The sequence below is a fragment of the Centroberyx affinis genome, unplaced genomic scaffold, assembly GCF_046629955.1.
Source record: "Centroberyx affinis isolate AG114_WGS23_722 - 3 ecotype Tasmania unplaced genomic scaffold, CSIRO-AGI_Caff_v1 ptg001856l_1, whole genome shotgun sequence".
NCBI classification, from domain to species: Eukaryota; Metazoa; Chordata; class Actinopteri; order Beryciformes; family Berycidae; genus Centroberyx; species Centroberyx affinis.
Genome location: NW_027280234.1, coordinates 127132 through 154933, shown reverse-complemented (window position 1 = coordinate 154933; position 27802 = coordinate 127132). Strand labels below are relative to the sequence as shown.

The following is a 27802-nucleotide window of genomic DNA, read 5'->3' as shown; positions in this document are numbered from 1 at the left end:
GTTTGTAACAACAACAATTAGATTTTTTTGTTGCTCGTGGCAGAAAGTCCCATCACAATTTCATGGCGATATATTCATGAGAAAACTCTAAACATGCGGTGTTTTTATTAAAATTACAGGGTTTAGGGAGGGATGCAAAGTGGGTGTGGATGAAAACAAGAAAAAGGAAATAGAGATTGTCTCTCTGGTTCTGTATCTTGTTGCTGCATTTCTTTCAATCTTTCTCTCTGTTGCTTGCTTTTTGAACCAGTCGCCTTCAAAGAGCTCTGTGTACAGAGAAGGAACACAAAAACTCCTGATTTGAATACATTTTGATTGAAGTCTGTTTACTACTGATGCCTGGTAGGACCTTCAGAAGTATATATATATATGTTTTTTTCACGATATCTCTCTCTGTGTCTCTCTTTTTCTCCTCCCTGAACCCCTCCATCCCTACATCCCTTGGTCCTCTTGCCTCCACCTCATCCATATTTCCCCCCCAATCTCTCTCTCCATTTCTGTCCCTCTTTACCCCCTTTTTTTTTTTTTTTTTTTTCCCTATCCCGTGTTTTACCCTTTTCTCAGTTGTCCTACGGCTCCAGCTCACCGGCTCTGTCCAACCGTCAGCGCTTCCCCACCTTCTTCCGCACCCACCCGTCCGCCACCCTCCACAACCCCACCCGGGTGCAGCTGTTCCAGAAGTGGAAGTGGACCCGCATCGCCACCATCCAGCAGACCACCGAAGTGTTCACCTCAGTCAGTAGCTCTAATCTTCTTCTTCTTCTTCTTCTTCGACTCACCTTCAATTTTACACCCTCGTTTTATCACTCACTCTCTCTTCTCTCTCTCTCTCTCTCTTTCTCTTTTTTTTTTATCTCGCTCTTCAATTTTCACTCTCTTTTTTATCTGTTCTGTATGTCCTGGATTTTGGCCTCTCATTTTTTGGTAAGGTGTGTGAGTGTGTGTGCGTTCAGATGTGTGAACGCCTGCATTAAACTTGCCTTGCTTGATTGCCTGCCTGCCTGCCTCTCTGTGTGTGTGTGTGTGTGTGTGTGTGTGTGTGTATACGTGTGTGTGTGTGTGTGTGAGTGGGTGATTGCTCTTGTGTTCCCAGGCCACGCGATACTCCTTTAAGCATTCTCTCCTGGCAATTGATGGAGGATTTTTTTAAGTAATTTGTTGGAATATTGGTTGTGAGAAATATTGATCAAGCAATACCTCTCTCCCAGGCCCAGCGGTCGATACTGTGGCACTTGGGTTGGTTCCTGTAATGGAGGTTAATGATCCCTCTCTCACACACTCTTTCCTCTCCCCTCTCACATTCTTCTTTTCTTCCCTCCATTCTTGTCCATTGTCTAAAAATCTATTCTCTCCCATCCTGCTCTTCTTGCGCTTTACTCTCTCGATTTTTCTGATATTCACTTCAAATTTTTTGCCCCCCACCCTCCCCCCCAGATTTTTCCCGCGCCTTTGTTTTTCTCCCTTCGGACGTCGTTGCTGTTCTTTTGTCTTTCTCACACACACACACACACACACACACACACGCGTGCTCTCAACCCTTCGCCTCTCTGTCTCTCTGTTTGGCTGCCTCTCTTAACCCCGTCTCTATCTCTCTCTCTCCCCCTCTGTCCTTGCCTTTCATCTCGCAGACTCTGGATGATCTGGAGCAGAGGGTGAAGGAGGCAGGCATCGAGATCAGCGTTCGTCAGAGTTTCCTCACCGACCCGGCTGTCGCTGTCAAGAACCTCAAGGTGCTTTGATTAAAAATTCACCTCAGCTGCTGGTCGCCTCTCTCCCTCTCCTTCCTCCCCCGGCTCACAGCTGCGCGCGATAGCATTAGCATAGAGGCGATTTGATAGAGGAAATTAATGCGCCATGCTAATTAGCAACTCCCGAACAGCGGTACGTGCCGTCCTGTGAAGTAGCAGGAACTTTGGCACGCTGCGCTGCTATATCAAGCTGTGCTATTGTGGAGTTATGTTGTTGCTGTTGATGTGACTAAGCATTTTTTTTTTTTTTTTGCTTTGTTTTCGTGTTTTTTGACGCAGCGCCAGGATGCGAGGATCATCGTGGGACTCTTTTATGAGACTGAAGCCAGGAAGGTGTTTTGTGAGGTTAGTGCCTTATCCCGCTCGATTGATCCCAATAGGCAGATCCTCACTGGCTATTAGCAGAAATTGAGCTCTGTAATGAGCTGGTTGAACGTCCGAATTAATTTTCTCGTTTGGCAGCGATACAATACGCTCTTGTTTTCAGGGAATAAATTCTCCTCATAAGTATTCATCATTCTCTCCCTCCCTTCGTTCGCCCTGCCACCCCTCCTTCCTCCCCTCCCTCGCTCCTGCAGGTGTTCAAGGAGAAGCTCTATGGGAAGAAGTATGTGTGGTTCCTGATTGGCTGGTATGCGGACAACTGGTTTAAGATCAAAGACCCGGCTATCAACTGTACGGTGGAGAACATGACGGAGGCCGTGGAGGGACACGTCACCACGGAGATCGTCATGCTGAACCCCGAGACTGTCCGCGGCGCCTCCAACCTGGTAGGAACCCCGAGCACACTGAGCTCTGTCATCCTCGCCCTCTCTAATAATCATATTTATATTAAAGGGGCATTAAGTAATCTATGACTTTTATTGATGACCAAGGAATTGTCTCTGGCACAGCTTACGGTGGCCTGTAATCGACACAAGTAAGAAAGTCACATTTTCGTAATAGAGACAAGTAAGCAAATTAGAGCAGAGATTCAACAGAAATGTCTTGTGAAGAGGTAATATTGTATATCAATGCAAAATACTGTAATAATTAGGGATGCATGATCGGTATTGGCCAATATCAGCCTTAAAAGCAATATCGGTATCAGTCTGATATTATTTTTTACTGCCGATTGGCATTTTTATGACCTTTTTACCTAGGAGTGTGTCACTTAATACAGTGATTCTCAACCTTTTTCATATCAAGGACCCCTAATTTAGTCCATATTAGAGCCACAGACCCCCATTTGATTTTGTCTCTCGGACCCAAATCTGAGAATATTTTTATTGTCAGATATGATTTTGTCCAGAATTGCATGACTATCTGTATTGTAGGTAGAGAGATAACAGTGAAACTATGATCAAAATAGTCATTCTTCTACTTTCTCTAATAACATTAACTTCTTGTAAATGAAATAATGGTGAAGTTTAACAATTCATCAATTTGCTGGGGACCCCCTGGAACCCCCCCAAGGACCCCTGGTGGTCCCCGGACCCCACGTTGAGAGCCACTGACTTAATACGACTGTCAAATTAGCAACAGAATAAAAATAACATGGTCTTTTGTTTAAAAAACACTTCATTAAGATAGGCCTTTCTGAAAAGCTTCACCTGTTCTGCACCTGCATTTGTACTAAGATTCTTACAAAAGTGCATATTGGTATCGGTATCGGCTGATGTGGGTGGGAGAGTAATGGTTGTCGGTATCGGCCTCAAAAAAACATATCAGTGCATACTTAGTAATCATAATACTGCTTTGTCATTCGTTTTTTTTTGGCTTGAGAACGAAGATGCCAGTAGTAGTAGAGGGAGGGTTAATGAGCGGCGAGTTTTTGTTCCAGGAAAGTCAGTTTTAAAAGCCAGAAATCTCCTGGCAAAGTAATTGTTGACTCATTGGTTTTGATCAACAACGCTATCAATCATCTGCAGATGTGATGTGATTTTCTATCGATGAAGTTTGAGTTTCTGTAGGTGGCGCTCTTTTCTTTGTCTGTTCAGCCATGGTGGCTATCGCTGCTCATGCTCAACTACCCAGTTCTTCTTCTTTCTGTTTTATTCCAAACAAACCGCTGTTGCTGCTTCCTGTAACATAAAACGCATCACTTCCTGTGCGGCAGAGGATTTTCCCCTGAAAAGAACAGTGAATGCAGTAAAAGTAAAAGCCTTCATGAACTGGATATAGGTTGAATCACCATTGTGTTGTACCAGCCAGTGATAGAGAGCGGCAAAACGGAAATTTATTCATATAAAAATGTCACAGATTATTACTTTAAATTATCGTCATGTCACACTCTTCCTTAACACCATCCTTCCTAATTTCCCCTGGTCCAACCCCTCACTCCTTTGCTTTTCAGATACTGTTTTTTTTCCACTCTGTTTCCTTTCGCCCACCGCTCCCCTCTGTTCACCTCTAATCCGCTCAGACTGTCTCTTCCTTTCTCCCCCTCTCCCTTTGTTCGACCCTCTCTGACTCTGCTGGCCTTTCACGGATCATCCTTTCATTCTTCTTGTTTACCCACCTCTCCCTCTCCCTCTCTTCTTACCCTTTCCTCATCCCTCCCTCATCCCTTCCTTTATCGCACCCCCCTCCCCTCCCCTCCGCACCCCCCTCTCCTCCCCCCCCCCACCCCTCCCTCGCACCTCATCAGCAGCTGTTGTTTATATTCATACAGTACCTGCCGCTACCTGCTGATTTAGCTGTTGACGTGCGGCTCAACGGGTGATAAGAATTACAGCCACCACTCCCGTCATAGTCAGTCTATTCAAATTCAATTTCCAAGTTTAGAATTGGCATATTTCTCCGAGATAGAGCGCTCAGATGAAGACAGTGTGCCAATATTGCAGGGTTTGCAATAGCACATTGTCAGCGTGTTTTCACTAGGTAGTGGCAGATTTAAATGCCAAATGCCAAGCTTGGAATTTCAATGAGATGAATATGAGATGACTGAACTGGAAGTGTGTAATTGACCACAGAGATTGGCAACAATTATCTCCTGTCACACATGTATCTCTGCTTTCAGTCTGAGATGGTGTTTTGTTAAATTGGTGTTTATTTTAATTACAAAAATGATTCCAAAAGGCTCAGTTGTATAGCTGTGAGAAAAGGAACAAATTGGCACACTTGAAAACCACTTCTTACATAAGGCATTGAGTTTCTAGTGAAGTGGAAGCTAGGATAGTTGAATGGTCAAGTCCGCCTCTGAGCTGCGCCCAGATCAGCATTATCCTTGTACCAGATATCTATTAAAAACAATGGGGTCACATTCAACAGTAGGAGAGAGATATTTATGAGCAGGATTTATTTCAAGACATAAAATAGTTTTCGGACAGATTTGAAGTCCACTCCTGCCTTATATAGGGTGTTTCTGGGTCAAGGATGAAGACATTCAGTTCAGTCAAATCCTATTGATATCAAGTGGGTTCACATCAAACCATATTAACAATTTGCAGATGAGAAATCAGACAAGTAAAAATAAAAAAAAAAAGAGACCAAAGATCAGTCCTGAGGGATTGAATCCTGCCAGATCTTTCTCAATTGTTTCTTTCCCTCTCTCCTTTACCAAAAAACACAATAATAAAAGTAGTAAAGGTGATTGGCGTCAACACTTTGCTTTAAAAAAGAAGAAGTTAGTGTTCATAATCAACCATAGATGAAAAAAAATATTGCATGGCAGATTGGCCAGAAAGAACACAATCCTTGACAAAACAATCTTTGACATGGACTCCTTCCTGATCCTGATGTCCGTTTCTTCCTGTTTTTCGTCCAATCAGACGTCGCAGGAGTTTCTGGCCGCGTTGATGTCCCGCCTGGGAGGGATGAACCCCGAGGAGACCGGTGGGTTTCAGGAGGCTCCTCTGGCCTACGATGCAGTGTGGGCTCTGGCTCTGGCCCTCAACAAGACCGTGGCCCCACTGAAGGCCAAGGGCCGACGCCTGGAGGACTTCAACTACAACAACCATGACATCACCTCCGAGATCTACCGGGCGCTCAACACCAGCTCCTTTGAGGGAGTGTCGGTGAGTGCAGGGGGGGAAAGGAGGGGGAGGAAAAAGAAGGGAAGGGTGATGAATGATGATGAAAATGTATTTTTATGCCCCGCTCTTATTAATTTACCCAGCACTTCTCTATTAAATATGAATATTGTAGGGTCATGGAAATATTCCTCACATCTTTGGACTGGCTGGCTGCTGTGGTTTAGACTCTTATTGCACACTGGTTGCTTGTAATGTTGGTGATCAAGCAGTTTAAACTTATTCTGTCACTGTGGATCACCAAATGTAAATGTAAAACGGTTCGAAGGGAAGGAAAGAATGAAGAATAAAGTGTTTGATGTGACACAATCAAGGATGTAGAGGAGGGTGAACCCAACCCAACTCAGTTTACCTGCTATTACTTGTTAGAATAGTTTACCTAACTTTTTAAAGCAATATCAATCTTTCTGATAGCAATTCATAAAATACATCATTATGAATAATATCAGGCTATATCCAGTAAAATACATTGTATTGGTAATCATATGGTGACCACTGACAGCAGATCATAGCCAACCTTTTGATTTACCACTACATTACTTCATGCAATACATATCAAATTAGACTGAGTGTGTGTGTGTGTGTGTGTGTGTGTGTGTGTGTGTGTGTGTGTTAGGGCAATGGTTCTGGGTGGATTTAATCTCACACTGACACAATTCAAAGATGTGTGAGATGTGAGATGGCCAGTGGTACAAGACGCCGGTGTGTGTAACCCTCCCACCCCTGCAGCTCCTCCCCCAGGCTCTAAATGGGAATGTATTTCTCTTAATTACAGCTTATTTAAGCGGTTAATTATTTGGAGTAAAAGAAACTTCCTCCTGTCTGTGTCCTAGGGCCATGTGGTGTTCGATGCCCAGGGCTCCAGGATGGCAATGACTCTTATCGAGCAGCTGCAAGGTAAAGCACTCTGTTATCTCGGCCCTTTTTGTCCTCCCACAGACGCCGTATTGCAGAAGCCGGTCTGAACAGTAAATGTCACTCATCCGTCAAAAAAATCATTGCTGACTGTATTGTTTATTTATTGATTCCCGCTCTCGGCTCATTTCAGAGCAAAGCCTCTTTTTTTGGGGGGGTGCAGTGAGATTGCACTGCAATTGGTCTCAATGTCCCATAATTGCACATGCGAATGGGCCTGATGCAGAAATATGTTGACTCAAGGCTTCAGTCTAATTGGGCGCGAGCCTTCGTCTTAAGCTGTTTCTGGAAATGGCACCCTATTTGTCACCAGTGACTTAATGAGTTTCCCCGCGCAGGATAAGGTTGAGGATTATTTTCTACCTCTGTTCTTTTTGGTGTCCTAAAAGATGAGAATTTATAATCCCTTCCCTCTCCCCACACATTCTGTCTCATATTTCCTGTTGTGGCGTCGAGGTAATTTGACATCCACAATGAGACGACCTGACTTGAATCCCTGAATCGCTCTGGGACCTAATCAGTATTCCTGGTCAAGACTGCCACATAAGCTCCTTTTTTTTTTCTCCTCTCCCTTTTCTCCTTCTCCTTCTCCCCTTGGTACGTCTTTGTTTGTCCTTCTTTATGCACCCTTTCATCACTCATTTCTCCTTTATCTGTTCATTGTGGCGTTTCTGTGCAGTACATGATACGAAAGCAGAGGAACGATCGCTGAATGGCGGAAATATGAATATGAATGTTTTTCAGTTCTGTCAAGTCGGATTGTATTGTTTGCTGCTGCTTGAAATGATGATCGCCCAGGAACACCAGGGGAGAAAAAGAATTAGACGAACGGTACTAATTGCACTTCGTCTATCTCTTTACATCTGTCTCTTTCTTTCACTCTCTTTATCTCTCTTCTATCTTGCTATATCTCTATCTTTCTCCAACATCTAGGTGGCAGTTATAAGAAGATTGGTTACTACGACAGCTCTCAGAAAAACCTCTCCTGGTTTGGCAACGATGTTTGGATAGGTGAGATGGAGTTCATGACACCGTCTTTGTCCAGCTTCCTGTGTCTGTATTTGTCTGTGTCTGTCATGCTGTGAGTCAGCAGAGTTTCCCATTAGACCTCACAGGGCTCGCTTAATTTAGACTTCCGCACTCTTTAAATGGTATGTAATCATGCTGAATTATGTCTAACCACTAGTTTGAGTAAAGCTAGTCATTTGGATGCTGACTCTCACCCAAAATTAGCTGGCAGCGCACCCACCGTCCAACATGTGTTAAAATGTTGGTGTGAGCAGATGCACAGCAAGCTAATATTTAGCCATTGTAGGGCAACACTTAAGTTTGATTGGCTAACCTTAACAACTGAATAGGACTTTGGTTTTACATCATTCCTATATATAGAGAAGCTCGAGCTTGCGTCACACAAACCAGAACTTACTCTCTCCGTTGCTGATGGGAAGTTGAGACTCGGGTGCCACACTGCCCATATTCTAGTCTGCTGTAAAAAGCTATTACTGTTGATTTGCCTCAGCCACCAAGACCAATTCTGCGGTTGTTTACTGGCCCATCCCTCCCCGGAGAGGTGACACACTTGTGCCTGGACCGACTGTGCCGCTAATCAATCCTGCACGCTGGTCGGGCCCGTAGAGAGCCGCCTTTTTTAGGCTTTTAAGGAAATGATCTGTTGCCGAGGCTTAAGTGAACCCAGAAGAGGGTAGCGAGTCCAGTTCAGCATCAGTGGCAAGTGATGGGTGACCTGTATGCATGTAGGCGACATGTCCTTGGCTGTGGCTCGTTGCGGTGTGACGGGCTCAGCGGCAGTGTGATTAAAACCTGCAGAGGTGAAAGTGGCTTGCTTTCTAAAGGCGAGTTTTGTTTACCTTCTTGGCAGGTGTGTTTGAGTTGACAGACAGATTTTTGTTTGTACTGTTAACCAAATGAGGACAGAGGTGACATCCACTTGTCAAGAGGAAATAATGATTTCCGGCTCTCTGGAGTTGACTCAGTTTGGGGAAGACAGTTTTTTGACAGGGGCGCGCTTGGTTTGCTGCACACTGACAGGGTGGAGTAAGCCTAGGTGTTTTCAACTTAACCCCTCCTCTTGTTTTCCTCAGTGTTTACTAGGCGTCTCCCTCCATCACTTTCTCACTCTCTTTACGGTCGCCCTAACAACCACTTCAGCTCAGCTCTCCTTCTAATCGCTGTGGCAACTGTTATAGAGCTGGGTCTCCATGGCAACACCCTGTCCTGATTCCTTGATCAAGGACGGAGTGTTTAAATGGTGCAAACACACTGACTGAATGGACCGTACACGCACACACACACACATGCAATTGCACGCACGTACACACACACACACACACACACACACACATATGCATATATACACTCTAAAAAAGGTTGTACCATTTACAACACGTCCATGTGTCTAGTTTGGGTCAATACACACTTATATCTCTTTTATGCACTGAATGTCTCCTTGCCTGGTGGGACACTTGTGCAGATGTAGGTTTGCACACACACACACACACACACACATATTCAAAGAAAGTCTTATAGCGTCAGTCCATAGTCAGACTGGTGCTGCGTCTCTGCTGACAAGCATCAAAACAGAGCAGGAGGGGCGTCCTGACACCCCGCGACCCTTGGGGGGCGACACTCTGACACTATCCTCTGACATCTGACACATCGACTTCACACAGTGCTGACACTACTGCTCTGCTTCCCCTGACATGCACACACACTCTCTCAGACACACACATGCTCCACTGCACTCACATGCACCCATATGACAATGCATGCACACACACAAATAGGCCCACATGCATATATACATACAACTACATATGCACGTAGGCATACTTAGGAGCACACACACACACACACACACACAGACGCAGACACACACACACACACACACAAATCCACAGGCAATCCCAGATTTAGACAGACAGACAGTCAGAGGCTGTTGAGCGTAAAGAGAGGCTCCCAGTCCATCTGCCCCACTTTGAACCATCCTCAGTTAGGAATGCTTCTCTTTTACAGCTATACAAGCATGAATAATTGAGTAGTTAGCGTATACTAGCATCCACACGCGCTCTTTAAAACCCTAAAGCTCCAACTCTTAATTAACACCAAAGTTGCTCAACCTCTGTGTGATAATTATGCATATTTGTAATTTACTGTAAGTATGAATCACTGGTGATACAGCTGTACATTTTAGTTTTTTGTGCCTTGGTCATTAACAATATTTTACTGCAGCAGGAGGAGTGCAAGTTATGTTGATGTCAACCTGTGTGTTAAGTATATACAGTATGTACTGCAAATGAGTCTCTGACACCTGTGGCATCAATGCAAATGGTGCTTTTATTTAATGCATTTAAAAAAACAACTTTTCTGGCTATGAGTGCCAGACGATAAGTTCTGTTGAACTTTCCGCACCTCAAAAATGCAGGAAAATGTATATGTCCAAAGTGTTCTTATTTTCCAATTCTTGCTCAGGCATTTTAAAAACTGCAAAATGTGTATTGAGTGTTTTTCACAGGCCAAGTCAAGCAAAGTTTATTAGTAAAGCCCTTAATCACTGTTACAGTCTCAAAGGGCTTCACGACGCCCCACAATACGAAAACAATAAATGAAAAGCTCCAAAGGTCATGTCACTTCATCGACACACATATCGCCACATGCACACTCCGTTCCAGCAAGCAAAATAAAAACATCTAAATTGCGAGTTGCGAGGTTTTCTCTTCACTGCAGCGATAGGTTCTCTTCTATAATTTGATGCTTGTAAATTCTGTCGAAACATTGTTGTGGTCAGCAAAATGCCACAGTGAGAAAAGAGAGTGCTTCTTTTTTTTTTTCTCTCTTTTTTTTTTCATATTTGACATATTCCATTAATCAGCAGCTCACTTGGGGGTGCAGCCATGTTCTGCTGTCAGTTCTCTAGTTTCCCCCCCTGAGAAGACACCCATATACTTTTGACTGACATTTATTGGCTTTTTACCAGTCTTGTTGTAGGCGTAGAAGAAGAGACCTCAGCACACTTTATTTATAAAATCGGTTATTCATATTAAAGGAATCCATATGAAACTTGCATTTGATCTAAGAAAGCAGAAGTTCTGTTTTCTACAACCATGGGATTATATTTTTGCCTCTTTGCGCTTTATCTTAAGTTGCCATGTGTGTCGCGGATCTTCTGCAGTATATTATAAAATCACTATTATCCTCAGTGTGGGTTGAGTTTCTCTTACCATCTCTACTCCCTTTTTCTCTCCCTCTCCCTTTCTATCTCTCTTTATTTCTCTTTCTTTTTCTCTTTTTATCTTACCTCCCTTTCCCTTTCGCTTTCTTTCATTCTTTCCCTCTCTGTGTTTCTATTTCTCTTCCTCTCCCTTCCTTTCTCCTTTCCATGTCTTATACTCTCTCTTTTACTCCTTTCCCTTCTACTGTCTTTCTATTTCTCTTCATCTCTCCCTTACTTTCTCTTTCCCATCTGTCTTTTACTCTCTCTCTCTCTTTCTCTCACTCTCTTCCCTGTCTGTCTTGCTCTCTTTGTCTTTCTATTTCTCTTGCTCTCTCCCTTACTCTCTCCTTCCCATCTGTCTTTTACTCTCTCTCTCTGTCTCTCTCTCTCTCTCTCTTTCTCTCACTCTCTTTCCTGTCTGTCTGGCTCTCTTTGTCTTTCTATTTCTCTTCCTCTCTCCCTTACTCTCTCCTTCCCATCTGTCTTTTACTCTCTCTCTCTCTTCCCTGTCTCTGTCTCTCTCTCTGTCTCTCTCTTTCTCTCACTCTCTTCCTGTCTGTCTCGCTCTCTGTCTTTCTGTTTCTCTTCCTCTCTTCCTTACTCTCTCCTTCCCATCTGTCTTTTACTCTCTCTCCCCCCCCCTCTCTCTCTTTCCTGTCTCTGTCTCTCTTTTTCTCACTCTCTTCCCTGTCTGTCTCGCTCTCTGTCTTTCTATTTCTCTTCATCTCTCCCTTACTTTCTCTTTCCCATCTGTCTTTTACTCTCTGTCTCTCTCTCTCTTTCTCTCACTCTCTTCCCTGTCTGTCTCGCTCTCTTTGTCTTTCTATTTCTCTTCCTTACTCTCTCCTTCCCATCTGTCTTTTACTCTCTCTCTCTCCCCCCTCTCTCTCTTTCCTGTCTCTGTCTCTCTCTCTCTTTCTCTCATTCTCTTCCCTGTCTGTCTCGCTCTATTTGTCTTTCTATTTCTCTTCCTCTCTCCCAGGCGCTGGGCCTCCGGCTGACCGGACGGTGGTGATTGAGGAGTTCAGGTTCTTGTCTCAGAAGCTCTTTGCGGCCGTCTCCGTCTTCGCTGGCCTCGGCATCCTGCTGGGCATCGTCTGTCTCACCTTCAACATCTACAACAGCAACGTCCGGTAAGTTCAGTGAGAATGGATGGAAGAATAACATGGAGCATCAATGGCCTATGAGCAAGGCACTTAACTGGAGCGCCCAGGTGTGAATGTGTGTAACTTTATGATGTGAAGCAGGGTGGTGCAGAAAGAAAAAACTTCTGCGCTCAGCAGAAATCCTTCTCTGTTTAAAGGTTAATGGAAATATGGAACAGCACTTTTGCTTCTTGAGTTTAAGGATTGCAAAGTTAGTGATTTTGGGTGTGGCTTTTGCAATCTAGCAGCTGGTTTCATTGTCACAGCTTAAGCATAGTCCTAGACTAAATGCAAATAGACCTCCTTTCAAAAATGCCTTTTGATGTAGGATTTCTAGGCTTAATCCATGTCTGTGAACCCAGCACAGTATATCTCTGATGCCTTTTTAATACAATATTTTTATGTTTGACCTGGGTCAAAGTGATTTAAAGTCCCATAAGTCTGTGAGCTTATCTGCAGTTTTCTAGGAGTTGGGGAAGTTTGTTCTTTTGGGAATATCTGGCTGGCTCCAATGTGCCAGTCAAGCCCTCGTCCAGCTTTGATTATATTTCAAACACAATTTCACCGAGGGCTGCGTTCAGCAGCCAAAACACTGTGAGTCAAATCAAATCAAATCAAATTTATTCACTAAGCACTTTTTATAAAACAAGTTGCCACAAACTGCCTTGTTAGGCAACCAAAGTTCATAACCAATTCACTTTAAAAACAAGAGAAATCCACCCTACACCACTTTAACACTGTTAAAAATAGAGCTATCAATGAAGTGTCTTTCATTTCTGGGCTCATTTTGTTGTTTGCCGCTGTATTTTTCTTATTCTCTCAGATATCTGTCCAAATTAAGATGATGTGACATCACATTGAGATATTTCCAGTGCAGCTACAATGGAGTTTTATAGTAGAATATTTCTCACCTATCTAAAACATCAGCAGAAAATGTCAGGTTTTGGTGTCAGTCCCTCGGAATCAAAGAGCAAGAGCTTCTTTCTAGACTCACCATTTTGCACCGACATTCAACAATCATACTGGGAGAAATCCATCATAGAAGAGGCAGAGAGACAAATGTCTCCACAGACAGAAGCCTCAGTAGACATGTTGCTTTTTGAGTAAAGGAAGGAAGTCATTCTGGGAAACGTAGGAAGTCGCTAACTGAAGTAGAAGTTGAGGGAAAGCGGATACACCAAAAAAGTAAATTACAACACTTGATCATAAAATAACTCCTGGAATGCTTTGAATATCACAGATTGATGATATCTAACAGTGTAAGAGTATCCGAGGATGGATTTCGCCTTTAACATACGAGGCCAAATGAGTGTGTTCATGTGGATGTGTGTTTGTACGCTGGCATGGTGGGTGGGTGTTGTGGTAAATCACAGACTGTGTTAAATACACAGGTCTTGAATCTGGACTTCCTCAGAATACTGCAGTACTCCCATTGTGTCTGATGTGGCATTTAAATAAACACATTTCTCTCTATCAGATACTAATTACATTTCTTATTATGGTAATTGCCTTTTACTCTTTTATCCTTTAAACCCTGTCTGTACCTTCACATATAGTGTTTCAACATGATTACCACAGCCACGCTTTACTCAAATCTACAGTGCTTGATTTTTAAATGAAAGTAGAGATTTACAAAGTTCCGGCTGATATCAATATGTCATGCTGCCGAGCAGGGAAATGTGGATAAGGAGCTTAAGACGTCCACGATGAACTGGCACTGCCATGGCAAAATGATATCTCACTTTAAATGCGTTAAGTTGAAGTGTTATAGCCCAAATGAAGCAGAAGAGCCAGCAGATACGGAATATATCCGTGGCATTTCCCTGGCATGCAAGTAATAGTTTTGTTTTTCTTACCTTTGATTCGACTTAAGGGAAAACTTTAGAGGTAATTAAGCAGGAACGTAAACTGTCAGCGTATCTGAATGTGTCTGTTGTGTATGTCTGTTTGTCTCTGCTGCAGCTACATCCAGAACTCGCAGCCCTACCTGAACAACATGACAGCGGTGGGCTGCATGATGGCTCTGGCTGCCGTCTTCCCACTGGGGATCGACGGCCACCACGTCCACAGGTCCCAGTTCCCCGTGGTCTGCCAGGTGAGAGAGAGAGAGAGAGAGAGAGAGAGAGAGAGGGAGGGGAAGGGGGGGGGGGGGGGGGGGGGAGAGAGAGAGACTGTGTGTGTCTGCATGGCATGCGAGACAGAAGTGAAGCGAATGGTAATGTTAGGGTGTGATGTCAAACAGAACTGAATTTTTCACCTTGTTATCATCAATTTAGACAGCAGAGTTGTGTGTCATGATATCCCAGAATCACCATATCATGACGTATGATATGGTATGGTATACGATTCCACTGAAGGTGGAAAACGATAAACGATAGTATTGAATTATCGCCCAGCCCTAGGTGAAGGTGTCATGACGCCCTGACATGTTTGTTTTTTCCTGCCTGTCGCGAGTAGACACCCAGAGAGCCAATCAGCAGTTAGGCTTTAGAACAGGCATGGTGATTGGATGAACGCCGATGTCAGATTAAACAACTGAAGTACCAAACTTTTTCACTGAAGGCTTTAACACATTTTTAGCAGTCGGTAGTGCCGATGTGATTCAGCCGGTGCCAAAAAAAGCTCTGACCGCCAGCACCCAGCCCTAATGAGGAGTGGGAGCATGTTTCTGTCAGCCATGTTGAGGCTTTGTGTTGCGGAGGCGAGAGCGAGAGATTTATTGCGGTAGATTTCCATTTCTGTCGCTTTTCTGCTCTTTGTCCCTGTCCAGTTATTCCCTCTCATGCCTTGTTCTGCCTCTCTCTCGCACTCTGCCTCTGACCTTGCACTCTGGCTCATTTTTCTCTTTCTCCAATCCCTCGGTCTTCCTTAAACTTTTATTGTCTCTCTCCCTCTCTCTCTCTTTCGTCTGACTTTTTCATCACCCAATCTGACTCCTTATGCTCTCCGTCTCCCTCAATTCTGGTTTCTTCGTTGCTGCTTAACGGTCCACAACCTCCCTCCCCCTGTCTCTCTCCCTCTTCCAATTTCTGTCTCCTCTTCACTTGTCTCCTTCTTTCTTTCCCTCCACCTCCTCCCTTCATCCCACCTCTTCGCTCTCCCCTCCACCTCCCCTCCCTCTCACTTTTTGAACTCCCCTTGACCATTTCGGCTCCCCTCTCCCTCCCAACTCTCCTCTCCTCTCCTCTCCTCTCCTCTCCTCTCCTCTCCTCTCCTCTCCTCTCCTCTCCTCTCCCCTCCTCTCTCCTCTCTCCTCTCTCCTCTCTCCTCTCTCCTCTTTCCATTCCTCTCACCTCTCTCATCCCTCCTCTCTCCAGTTCCGTCTGTGGCTGCTGGGTCTGGGCTTCAGCCTGGCGTACGGCAGCATGTTCACCAAGATCTGGTGGGTCCACACCCTCTTTACGAAGAAGGAAGAGAAGAAGGAGAAGAAGAAGGTAGGTAGGGATGGATGGATGAAGGGTTGGGGAGGGATGGAGGGAGGGATAAGCTCCTCTGAGGTCTCGGTAGGGGAGGGAGGGGGAGGAGGGAGGGCTTGCAGCATGTGTGGCGCCGGCTGATAAAAAAAAAAGTTCCCCCGCCATTCTAAACTTTACAGGCTTCCTGGTAACATAAGCTTCTAAGAGGCCGGCATCGTTCACTACGGCGAGCTGTAGTGAGAGCGCAGGGATAAGGGGGTTTGGACATACACTGGCATAGATACAGTATTTGGGAATACATGAGTACACACACACACACACACACACATGAAGCGAATGCACCTACATACACACACATACATGCATGCACAGACGCAGATACAGTATTTGGGCACAGAGGCACAAACACGCACACACACGCAGACCCCTGATACCCACGTCATCAGCTCGATTATGCATGCTAGCGTGTTTGAGTGTGTGTGTGTGTGTGTGTGTGAGTGTGTGTGTGTGTGTGTGTATGTGTGTCTGTGTGTGTGTGTGTGTGTGTGTGTGTGTGTGTGTGTGTGTGTATGCGCGCCTCCCCTCAAAGATAGTGTGTCCTGGAGCCAGCGAGATACTGCCAGTCTGCGATGTGTTGTGGGAATTTCTAAGACCTAATCAGAAGAATACGAGATTAAGCCATTTATGGAATATTTATGAATATGGATGAGTATTAAAGTTCTATGCAGAAATCCAACCTTCCGGGGCTTTATTATTTGAGCCAAAGCACAACGAATCGGGTTGACTTTCAACTCTCTTCATGTCCACAGAAGGGCAATTTGCCAGCGAGCACTGTGAGAGTATTTAAAGAAACTTTGCCGCGCGTCAGAAATCGAGGGGAGAATGAGCGCTTTTCAAATCGTTTTCATGCAACTCAAGTGAAGAGGCGCCCGGGACTGCGTAATACGTTTTCTTCTTTATTTTATTTTTCAGTTTTTAGTCATTGCATGGTTGAATGGTTGTTAACAGTGTTGGAGGTGCTGGTAGTAAGCCAGCGTGGCTGAATAAAAGGATGTGTGGAAAGAGAGGGGGAGCAAAGTGGGAGAGCTCATATTTTTTCGCTGCCTGTGTCGGTTACGGCTGCGTTTTCTTCCATTATAGCCTAAGTTCACAATAATAGGAGATGATACTGGAAGCATCGAAAACTATCCACACAAAGTGATGTCGATTCAGTGTGTACAAGTGACGATTTGAGATGGCAGCACAAATATAGCAGCTGCAGCTTTCTTTGTGTCGCATGCAAACACACACACACACACACACACACACACACAAACTGACACACACACGCCCTCGAATACACCCACGCTCCCGAAATACACACACTCACATTTATGCACACCCAAAGACACACACACAGCCGCACATTCAGACAATTCGTGCCCGGTCATCCAGAAATCACAAGGACGCCTGTCGTTTTATTTGTCCCGGTTGTTTGTCTTTGTTTGTGGACTGGCTTGCGATGCCCTTGGACAGTGATGATTGTTGTTGCGCGTGTGTGTGTTTGTGTGTTTGTGTGTGTGTGTGTGTCTGCGCTCAAACTCCCAGCAGCACTTGGAGCCATGGAAACTCTATGCAACAGTTGGAGTGCTGCTGGCTATCGACTTCCTGTCACTCATGATCTGGCAGATCGTGGATCCTCTGCACATTACGGTGGAGGTAGAGTATGAGAGACAGAGGAGATAATTTGTGTGTCATAGTCCATTTGCACAGACTGTGCAGCCACTGTCATCGATCAATAACGCAGTGGAGAGACACTGGGCCTTGTTTGTAAAAGTGTTCTTTGGCTTTATCCTTGATCCCATCTTACAGTCATATCAAAGAACAGGATTTAAAACAAGGGTAAATGTAATGTAACGTGAAAAAGCACAAAATTGGAATTATATCTCTGGCATTCATGGCTTGAATAATGATAGAAAGCGTTTTAGTGTTTGATAATATGTCACGAATATCAGTGTAACACTCTAATTTCAGCATCAAGATAAATTTTTCATAAATTACAGTTTTGCTTTGGATTTGACCGTAAGCACATCATTAATGTGAAAAAAATGAAAATAAAAAGGTCAAACCTTATCGGCCCAAATCTGCACACCACTCACTTCCACTGCAGTTTAATCTAAATAGCGAATTTTGGAATAACTACGTTTCATGTATTTCAAAGATTTAATATTTCATATGCATTGTCCATCAAAGGTTTGAGGACACCTAGCTTTTGAAAATGTCCAATAAATAAACATGTTTTCTTTGTTGGTTTGCAATAACTTAACCCCCAATGAAGACTAACTAGGTTTAGTTTGAGAAAAAAATCATACATGACAATTAACACTAAAACAATTATACTATGCGTTCATCATAAAACTCCCTCAGCAGCTGTAACTGCTGCACACACTTTCTTCATGCCAGCAGTCAGTTTTTCCTCAGCGATGCTCTGCCATGAAAAACCTTCTCCTCATACCAGAGGACACAGACTTTGATGAACATGAAGCTGAGTGTTGAATCCAAAGTGTTAAAATCCAAAGTATTAGTAAATAGCTGTTTTATGCTAACAAAAGCATAAAATTGCTTAAAATGAATTGGAAAAATAACAGAGAAAATCAAATAGTACTTATTTAGAAAAGGCAAAGTGTCCCCAAACTTTTGACGGGAAGTGTATGTGTATTGAATATCTGACACCCTTGTATATTAATTCAGTCGTCCCAATCTGACTTGTGGGAGGGACCTGTGCACCCGAGGGAATTTGGCTATACAGTCATTCTGGCTTATGCTTACTGCGCATTTTTACCTCCTTCTCCACTGTGTTGCTGTCTCATCGTTTCTCATTATCTTCCTCTCTCTCTCTCTCTCTCTCCCTGTCTCCTCTCTTGCTTCCTATCCTTCCATCCCTCCTCTCTCTCTATCTCTCTCTCTCTCTCTCTTCTCTCCCTCCATCCTCATGTGAGTAGAAGTTCACTAAGGAGGCCCCTAAAGGAGATTTGGACGTCCTGATTCAGCCCTTGCTGGAACACTGCAGCTCAGAGAAGATGAACACGTGGCTCGGTATCCGTCCTCGCTTCTTCTTCTTCTTCTTTTTTTTACTCTAATCTTACTTTTCCTCTCCTCTCTCTCTCTCTCTCTCTCGCTCTCTCTCTGCCCGCTTTTTTTTCTCTCTCTCCCTTCCTATCTCAGTCTGTCGCTCTTTCGCTCTCTCCCGCTCTGGTTTTGAATATCTCTGTCAGACACATGGACGTACGCAGGCACGTATGCATACACACACACACACACACACACACACACACACACACACATATCATGCACCGTTCACTCTGAATTAAGCAGGTCTCATATCACAGCCCCCTCGCCCCCCTTGCCACCCCCCCCCCCCCACCCGTTTGATTTTTTTTTCCTCTCTTTTCTCCCTCCTCGTTTCTCTTTTCGTCATCCCACACACTCTCTTCTTCCCTCTCTTCACTCACCCAGTCAGTCATTCTCTCACTTTATCTCCCTCTCGCGTACTTTCATGTTATCGTCTCCCCTCATCTTTCTCTCCCGTCACTACCGTCTCTCTCTCTCTCTCTCGCTCTCTCACTCTCTCTCACTCTCTCTCCTGTCTTTCTAAGCGTGGCAGCTCTTATGAAAGTATAATGGTGTTGAAATTCAAATAATGTGGGTCACAAACTGGGCCATTGCCCCATAGCATTTCCTCTCTCTGAGAAGAAAAGATACTGTAGTGGATTAATATCAAGCGGTATAAAGAAACAATGGACAGTCTGAAGAAGTGTCTAACTTCCTCAGACGCACACATTCCCTTTTCTTCTCTTTTCTTCTCTGCTCCTCTTGCTCTCGCTGCTATATTCTCTTTTCTCTGTCATTCCGTCTGGCTCTGATTGGCTTTCTACGTATTCAGGATTTCTGCTCTACAGTATCTGTTTAATCTTAATCTTTGGTTTTCTCTCTCTGTAGAACTCTCTCTTACCCTCATTCACTCACTCTTTCACGTGGCTACGTTTACATGCACACAATAATGCGACTATTGCCAATACTGCGAGTAAGGACATTGTCTGATTAACCCGTTTACATGATTCCACTATTAGACAACTCCACATAATAGTCCTGTTTACATCAGTGAAGTACTTACTTCTTTTGCCCAGAGAGAGCTGTGGGAATTGGAGGTTTTATTGCCAAGAAAAATAATTAAATTTCATTAAGGAGGTCATAGTGTGTTTGGGTTAGAGCTGCTGGTTGAGTTCTACTTTTTAGCTCTGCAGTCTGCAGCCTCCAGTGCTTTCCAACAGTTCTGACAAATCCTCCCTCCTTACTTTTTTCTGACACTCGTCTAAACATGTCACCATTAAGGTCGTCTAAAAACCCAATCATCTCCATATCTTGCACGTTCACTCCATGTGACTGGACACATGCGCAACTTGACCACAAGGCAAGGCAAGGCAAGGCAAGTTTATTTATATAGCACATTTCAGCAACAAGGCAATTCAAAGTGCTTTACATAAAACATTAAAAGCATCGAGACAAAATAAAAAGGATTAAATTCATATAAAAGACCAAGAAAAATAAAGTTCATTAAACAGCACAGTTCAACAAATGCTAAACTATGATTACGCTTACTTTGACTAAGATCATAAATGCATTAATATAATTAGAGCATGGTGTTTACATAGGCTCTGCATTATTGCCTTAGTCGCATTATAAACTCACTCACTCACTCACTCACCCACTCTTTCACTCACTCGTTCACATGCTCACTCTCCCACTAATTCTCTCACTCACTCTCTCCCTCTCTCCCTCACTCACTCCTTTCTTCCTCTGTTTCCCCTCTTCCTCTAGGCGTGGTGTACGGCTACAAGGGCCTGCTGCTGCTGCTGGGCATATTTTTGGCTTACGAGACCAAATCTGTCTCCACAGAGAAAATCAATGACCATCGGGCCGTGGGGATGGCTATTTACAACGTCGCTGTGAGTCCAAAAAAGAAATGACACTCTCACGCCTTAACTCCTGCATCTGGGCGCCAGTGTCTGCTTTCTGCTGTTTTGCCTGTTTTGCAGACTGTTGGACGCTGAATAACGTTTAAGGGGCAATAAGTAATATTTTTACTGCCCTATAGCACAGAATGACCATGATATATCTGTGGGGGGTTGATAGGGTTGTTTATCAGTGCCAATGACTCATCAATTACTTTGCCAGATGCTGAGAGTTCTGTCCTTCAAAACTCACTTTCCTGCCTGTGCTCTGTTTTGGAACAATAAGTCCCCACCCATTGTTATTTCATGGTCTCAATAGACCAGAATGCATTGCAGCTACAAGACGTGTTGTGTTTTGTGTAAGGGACAACACTCTCAGTTTTTCCTGACTCACACAAACTCAAAACTCAAAAACTCTCTTGCTCTTACTATTGCTATCACTCTTGCTCTCTCCACCTACACGTATAACCCACAGCTGAATGCAGTAAGTTCAGGTCCGTCCTCTGGGGGGGGGTGTCGCAGGGCATTCTGGGAAATGTAGGAAATCACTAACTGAAGTAGAAGTAGACGAGACAGGTTGAGGGAAAGTGGATGCAGCAAAAAAGTAAATTACAACACTGGCTGCACAGACTGATGATATCTAACAGTATACAAGGGTGGATTTTTCCTTTAAAGATGAGCTGTGTATGCACTAAGGTTGTCGGTATTGTGCCCTACATACCTGCATCAGGCAAAGGATCACAACACCAGATAACCCAGTACCACAGCAAAAACTACTGAAAACTACATGTAGATAGATAGCGGCCTGTTGGAGCAGTACATGGTACAGAAACTTCCAAGCTAAATACATTTTCCTCAAGTTTCGCTTGTGATTTTACTGTCTAAAATGTGGAAATATGGAGGCATTTCCCTCCACATTCTGCCAACACAAGCTGCTTTCTTGTTTGAATCATGAATTCTGATGCTGATGCTACGATCCTTCAGAACATCTCAAATCATATACACCATAGGGATTTGATATCAACAAAACTTTGGTAGTACTGAAATCTCATACAACTCAAGTGTACTTTAGTCTTGTAGCTGGGTGCTGTGTAGCTTTATACTGCAGCATACGCATGGGAGGGGAATGATGAACAGTGCGTGGATTATGGATTCTTACTCTTGTGTGTTTTTAGTAGAGAGCACATCCAGAATGCATTGCATGGAGCAAGTGCCTTGCCCTATAGCCGGAATAAGTTTGAAAATGTACCCATTTGGGCTCTAAAGCACAGTGTACATACAGCAGTCAGACGTAAAAAAAAATTCAGCGGCTGTTAAAAGCAAGTGAATCATCTTAAACGGAGGCACCCAGAATGCACTTTCCACTGAAATAGCTGCCATTATGTTCGGTTTCTGCACTTTAGACAAATACTCACTGCCATTTGTTGGCACTCTTGACACAGGGTAAGTTGGGAACTGATGTGAAATATGTGGATAAAGTATTTTCTGTCACATCAAACACTTACCTATAGACAGAGGAGTTTTCTGTTTGGGTCAACAGCATGCAAACAATTTTATTAGTTCCTAACTGCTTATTTACATCATTTCCTCTGCTTACCAAGATCTCCATTTTCCCCTAACCCTAACTTAATGAACATCCAAGCATTCATCAGTTTATACTTTATTGATATGTAATTAATGAATGCATTGATTTTCCCCCGTTCTGCCAAGGAAAGGGTTTATCATTGATCTATCATTCATGGTTATTTATGAGAGCCGTAAATGCGGTTGAACAAGTGTGAGAGCTTGTGTGCTTATTCCATAATATTAGACAAGTCTAGTGCACCATCTTATGTTATGATACACACAATTCTGTGTTTATGGCGATGTCAATAGTTAATGGCATCTGAAAAAAAAGGGCCTCCTTCCTCTTTGCTCAGCTGTGAGCTCTTCAGGCCCTGATGAGACGACAATGTGGTGATTGTCAGCACGCCACCGCCACTTCAGTCATGACTTTTTAATGCTGTTTTCACATGGGAGCTCTACTCGGAATGATAAACAGATGCCTAATGCTTTTATGGATGTGATTTTCCTCCCCTCTCACTCTCTCGCTCTCCAACTCTTCTTTTCTCTCCACCTTCTCTCCTCTACGCCTCCTTCTTCTCTCTCTTTACTTTAAACCTCACTTGCACTTTTCTTTTTACAATTTTTTTCTTTCTTTGTTCCAACTTCTCCATGTTTTTCTGTCTCTCTCTCCCTCACTCTCTCTCTCTCTCTCTGTTTCTCCCTCTCTCTTCCTGCAGGTGTTGTGCATGATCACGGCTCCAGTGACTATGATCCTCTCTTCACAGCAGGACGCCTCCTTTGCCTTTGCCTCTCTAGCAATCGTCTTCTCTGCCTACATCACTCTGGTGGTGCTTTTCGTGCCCAAGGTGCTCTGACTCATGACTGACACCTTTAGGAACTGCTGCACACACTCAAAGTACACTCACTGCACACTAACACCAAAGGTCAAACATACTCACTTCAGTCTCTGTGGGGAAGCTAGTCCAGAGAACTTATACTGCATGGTGCATGAAAATGGCAGACTTACTGAAATACATTCAGTCCTCATGGTCCATCTCACAGTTCAGTGTTTTTACGAACTTGCAAAAACAAATTTGGATGTTTGAGTGCATAATTGGATTGGTCATATTGTTAAACAAGAAGGCAGCCATCTTTATTCCAGGTCCTTTGGTAAGAGAATGACACTGTCCATACAAGGGCGGGTTATGAACTTTAAATATTAGCTAGCTGCTCATGTGAGTCCCAGCCCAGTCTTTAATTGTTGATTTCACCCATTAAAGTAAAAATTTGTGACATTTCTATGTAGATATTTGATATAACACAATAGTGATTCAACCTATAGCCAGTTTATGAAAGCTTTTACATTTGTAATTGTTCTAAACACCCGGTGTCTGGTAGCTGTTTCCTCAGAAAAATCCTCTGCTGCACAGGAAGTGATGCATGTTTCGTTTCTGGCAGCAGCAACAGTGGTTTGTTTGGAATAAACAGAAGAAGAACTGGGTAGTTAGCATGAGCAGCGATAGCCACCATGGCTGAACAGACAGAGAAAAGAGCGCCACCTACAGAAACTCAAACTGCATCAACAGAAAATCCAAGGAAAAAGACGTTGCGGTACTGGACAAACTGTTTGACTTGACAAGTGATCTTTTGCACTGCACTCTGGGAAGTACAGTGCAAAAACACTGCTGCAACGACCGCTTAGCACCAACATAAGAAAAAATAAATAAGAAAAAATAAATCTTGAGGATTACCATTTTAAATCCACTTCTGTCATGAAGGGATTTTTAAGGCTTGAGACAAGTGTGACGTGGATTGGGCAAAAGGGGCGGCAAATATTAGGAAGGTGTTGAATATTTTGTACACTCACTGTCTGTTTTGGCACTGGATAAGAAAATGTCTTCTGTTGGGACAAGACGATACAGCAGCTCAGTAGTTAAGAGTAATTACCCAGCTACAGTCCACTGCCAGACCTTCTCTTCTCACTGCTGGCTCTGTTTCCTGTCGTTTACTGATTTTGCGTTCCTGTGGCGGTCCAGATGCGTCGTCTCATCACCCGCGGTGAATGGCAGTCGGAGCAGCAGGACACTCTGAAGACCGGCTCCTCCACCAACAACAACGACGAGGAGAAATCCAGGCAGCTGGAGAGAGAGAACAGGGAGCTGCAGAAGATCATCCAGGAGGTAAAGCAGGCAGACACATTACAGTAAAGTCAAATACACATAAATAAATGCACACACACACACATCCAAATACATCCAAATATACTGTACATAGACACAAACACAAGATCATCCAGGAGGTAGAGACTGTATGTTACATATTGATGTACATAGAAAATACCCATTCACATATATGTGCATGTATACACATATATTCTATGTACTGTACTTGCTTGTTATTTTATCTGTGTGTATGTATGTGTGTGTGCGTGTGTGTGTGTGTGTGTGTGTGGGTGCAGAAACGCAACACACTACTGTGAATCCCAAAAAGCAGTGATTTGATTGCTCATGCTCTGTCCGCAACTAAGAATATTGCATATTAGAAACTAGTTACTTGATATATAAATCACTTCTTTCTATTTCTGTAGCCATGTTCTTTTTATGTAATGATGTTTCCGTTCCCACTGTTGCTTCTTTGTTTTTGCCTCACTCCTCCTCTTTGCTTATGTAACGAAGATGCCATACAGATAAAGTCTTTTGTTTTTTTAATAAATGGCTATATTGTGTACACAGAAAAATAAAGAAAATGGTTCTTCAGAGTGAAAAAGGACCATTTCCGGTTCCACATAGAACCTTTCAGACCAAGGTTCTTTAAAGAACCACTTCTGCACTCCTTTGCTTAGACACCTGCATTGTGTTTTTGTTTATCTGCCCTTGTATAGTCTCATTTACAATTGCACAATATACAGTATACTATGGAGGGTTTGGTTATTTTCCACATTTATGCCATCACCCACCATCCAATAACGAAGAATTAAGAACCTTTTAATATCCCAAAGAACTATATATGGTTCTTTGGGATATTAAAAGGTTCTTTGTGGAACCAGAAATGGTTCTTCTATGGCGTCACTCCGAAGAACCATTTTTCAGTTCCAGTTCACACCTTTATTTCTCTGTGTGACAACTCCTTGACAAACTCGTTCTCCTCTTGTCGCGTCTTTTAGAAAGAAGAGAGGGTGTCGGCGCTCCGCAACCAGCTGGCCGAGCGGCAAGCCCTGCGCAACCGCCGCCGACCGTCAGCGGGCCAGAACCAGAACCACAACGCCCCCCCGCCCTCGTCCCAGCCGGATCCCAAGTCCCTGCTGCCCCCGCCCGGCTACCCCAACCCCACCACGGACAATCACTCCCTGCCCCCTTCCTTCTCCAACTCCTCCAACCTCTACCAGGCGGACAGCAAGATGAGCCGCAACCACTGTCACAACAGCCAGATCCCCCTGCTGTACAAGTAGGCCTGACGCGGGGGTAGAAGGCCGCCGCACAGTGCACCCAGGGGACACACACACACACACACACACACAACGAGACACTGTGACTTTCACTTGTTTCGGCGACAAGCACAACGGTGTAGTGACATTTTTACGTTTCGGCGCAGGAAGCACAAATAGTACGCGGGAGTGCTTTTTTTACACTCGGCAGCTCGGGAGAGAGTCACGCAGGTAAACACCCGTTCCTCACAGTTTTAAACCCAGCTAGCAGGCACTTGTGACCGGTGACCACGGCGTCGAGCACATCCCAGTCTGGCAGCGCTCACTGTCTTTCTAAAGGTCAAGTGAACGGACAGATCTCTCAGTCATTCCTCTCCCTCATTCGTTATCTTGTTCTGTTGTAGACACATCGCTTCGAGGATCTTAAAAGGAAAACTTTATGTATGTGTTTGCTATCTATCTCCACCCTTTGTCTTTCGAGTTTGTTGACTAGACAAGCACATAGTGATTTATATTGTTATTCTGTAATATCTGATCTGTTTTGTCATGGAGTTGTTGTTAACTATTTGTTTACTTTTGGAGAGAGTTGTGGAAATTTACCAAGGGACAAAGCAATGTACAGTTTTTTCCAATATTTGTTCTTAAAGAGCAACTGAGCTCAAAAGTGTGGAATACTGATTTCACTGAGAAGTGATAATGTGCATTATTCAATAGCCATAATTAAGAAGGGCCAAGCGTCTTGGCATGTATGGATGTTTGTTGTCAGGACTGTATATTCAAGTACAGCATCACATCTTAAAAATCCAGACCTTTGCTGATGTACGAACTTACGAATATGAGGCCCATTTGGTAGGATGATATTATCAGAACTTGCTGATGTATTAATACTTTTTGATAGTTTTTGCCATTTGAAAAAACATTTTACAATGTATTTTCCAAGATTGGTGTTTTATCAATTTAGTTGTACAGTGGTAGCCATCAAATAAATCCCTCATCCTGCATCTATCCTGCAAATATCCTCCACTGGTGCTGCAACAGCCACAGCAGCCTGTTCCCTCTCAAATGTTGTAGGTAGAAATTAATAGGGACATTATAACAAAACTCTAATCTTTCAAACTCCTACTTGTCAGAACAATTTTTGTACCTTCTGAAAAGGAAACACAATTTACATTTTCTGCAGCAGTAGTCCAGAAAGCATGCAGTAAAATGTGGGGTTTCTGCGATGGCCACATCTGTAGATATTCAGAAAAAGCACACAGTCTTTTCTCAAGATTTTATACATGTGCATCTGCTGCACATCATTCTTCTAAGCCTTTTTATTTTGAATGGATGCTAGTTATGTTTTCCCATAAAAGACAATCTGGATAAATGCGGATGCTCATTCTTACACTGAATTCTTTCTGATTTTTTTGTATTTGTTTTTCCCATTTTTGCCTTTGGATAACTACAGTTGTAAATGTATCAAAGAGGGATATATGTAAAGTAATCTGATATATTTATTCAACAGTTAATCTGGATGTACTATTTCATTCATTAGCTATTTTCAAATTTTATAAAGCAATGATACCTAACAGCTTTATCAGATGGTGATACAATACTTTGACAAATATTTTTTGAATATATATTTCATTGTGCACTTTAAACTCAACAAACTATGGTTCTTCAACTTTATGTTGCTGTTACAATAATACACTTTAGCTCAGGTATGGAGAAGGAAGACATAATGCAGTCGCAGGACATTAATGAATGAAATAGCCCATATTCATTAACTGTGCAGTACCTGGATCAGATAGTGTAAAATATGAATGCAGAAATCATTTAGGAAATCTTCTATAATCTTGCACATATATGACAATATACCTAAATTTGAGGATATTTGTATTCACTATATCTAAGATCTTAAATGTTAATATATTTCAGAGTATGTGTATGCAAATATATGGATACCATGGTCAAATAAAACCATTGTTTTTCACTGGGTATGTTTGTGCGTCATTATTATCTTTTGTTAACAGAAAAAGGGATTACATGAGCAATGTGGAATTACAGAGTTAATTTCTAAAATGCTACATATCCATTTTGGAAAAAAAATACCTGAAATTCATCATTGAAAATCTCTTGAATATAGAGAATCTAGTCTGTATAACCATTTTCATCCAAGGACAAGTAACCTACTATCTTTTATATAGAACCATAATTAGATTTTTCAACCTATGGTTTTCAAAAGTCCCACTTTTTTCAAATGAAGGCTTTTGTTCAGTCCTATTATTATTAGTAGTATTCCTGTGGATTTCCCTGTAGAGCTACATCACATTTACGTCAACCACTAGATGTCACCAATTATTTACTGTTTTTCTGACTCATGAGGACCTTA

General features: G+C 43.2%; 1 protein-coding gene across 1 annotated transcript in view; it reads left to right on the top strand.

Moving 5' to 3' along the window:
- The window catches only part of gabbr1a (gamma-aminobutyric acid (GABA) B receptor, 1a), a 33849-nt gene extending 8397 nt beyond the window's left edge, over positions 1–25452 (top strand). The window contains exons 3-18 of the mRNA XM_071529970.1: positions 565–735; positions 1629–1730; positions 2028–2093; positions 2327–2518; positions 5501–5746; positions 6595–6658; positions 7610–7687; positions 11890–12040; positions 14015–14147; positions 15370–15486; positions 17059–17166; positions 18450–18543; positions 20326–20453; positions 22742–22870; positions 24041–24184; positions 25168–25452. Of these exons, the coding sequence (XP_071386071.1) occupies positions 565–735; positions 1629–1730; positions 2028–2093; positions 2327–2518; positions 5501–5746; positions 6595–6658; positions 7610–7687; positions 11890–12040; positions 14015–14147; positions 15370–15486; positions 17059–17166; positions 18450–18543; positions 20326–20453; positions 22742–22870; positions 24041–24184; positions 25168–25452 (2208 nt within the window). The remainder of the gene's footprint in view (positions 1–564; positions 736–1628; positions 1731–2027; positions 2094–2326; positions 2519–5500; positions 5747–6594; positions 6659–7609; positions 7688–11889; positions 12041–14014; positions 14148–15369; positions 15487–17058; positions 17167–18449; positions 18544–20325; positions 20454–22741; positions 22871–24040; positions 24185–25167) is intronic.
- The last annotated feature ends 2350 nt before the right edge of the window (positions 25453–27802 follow it).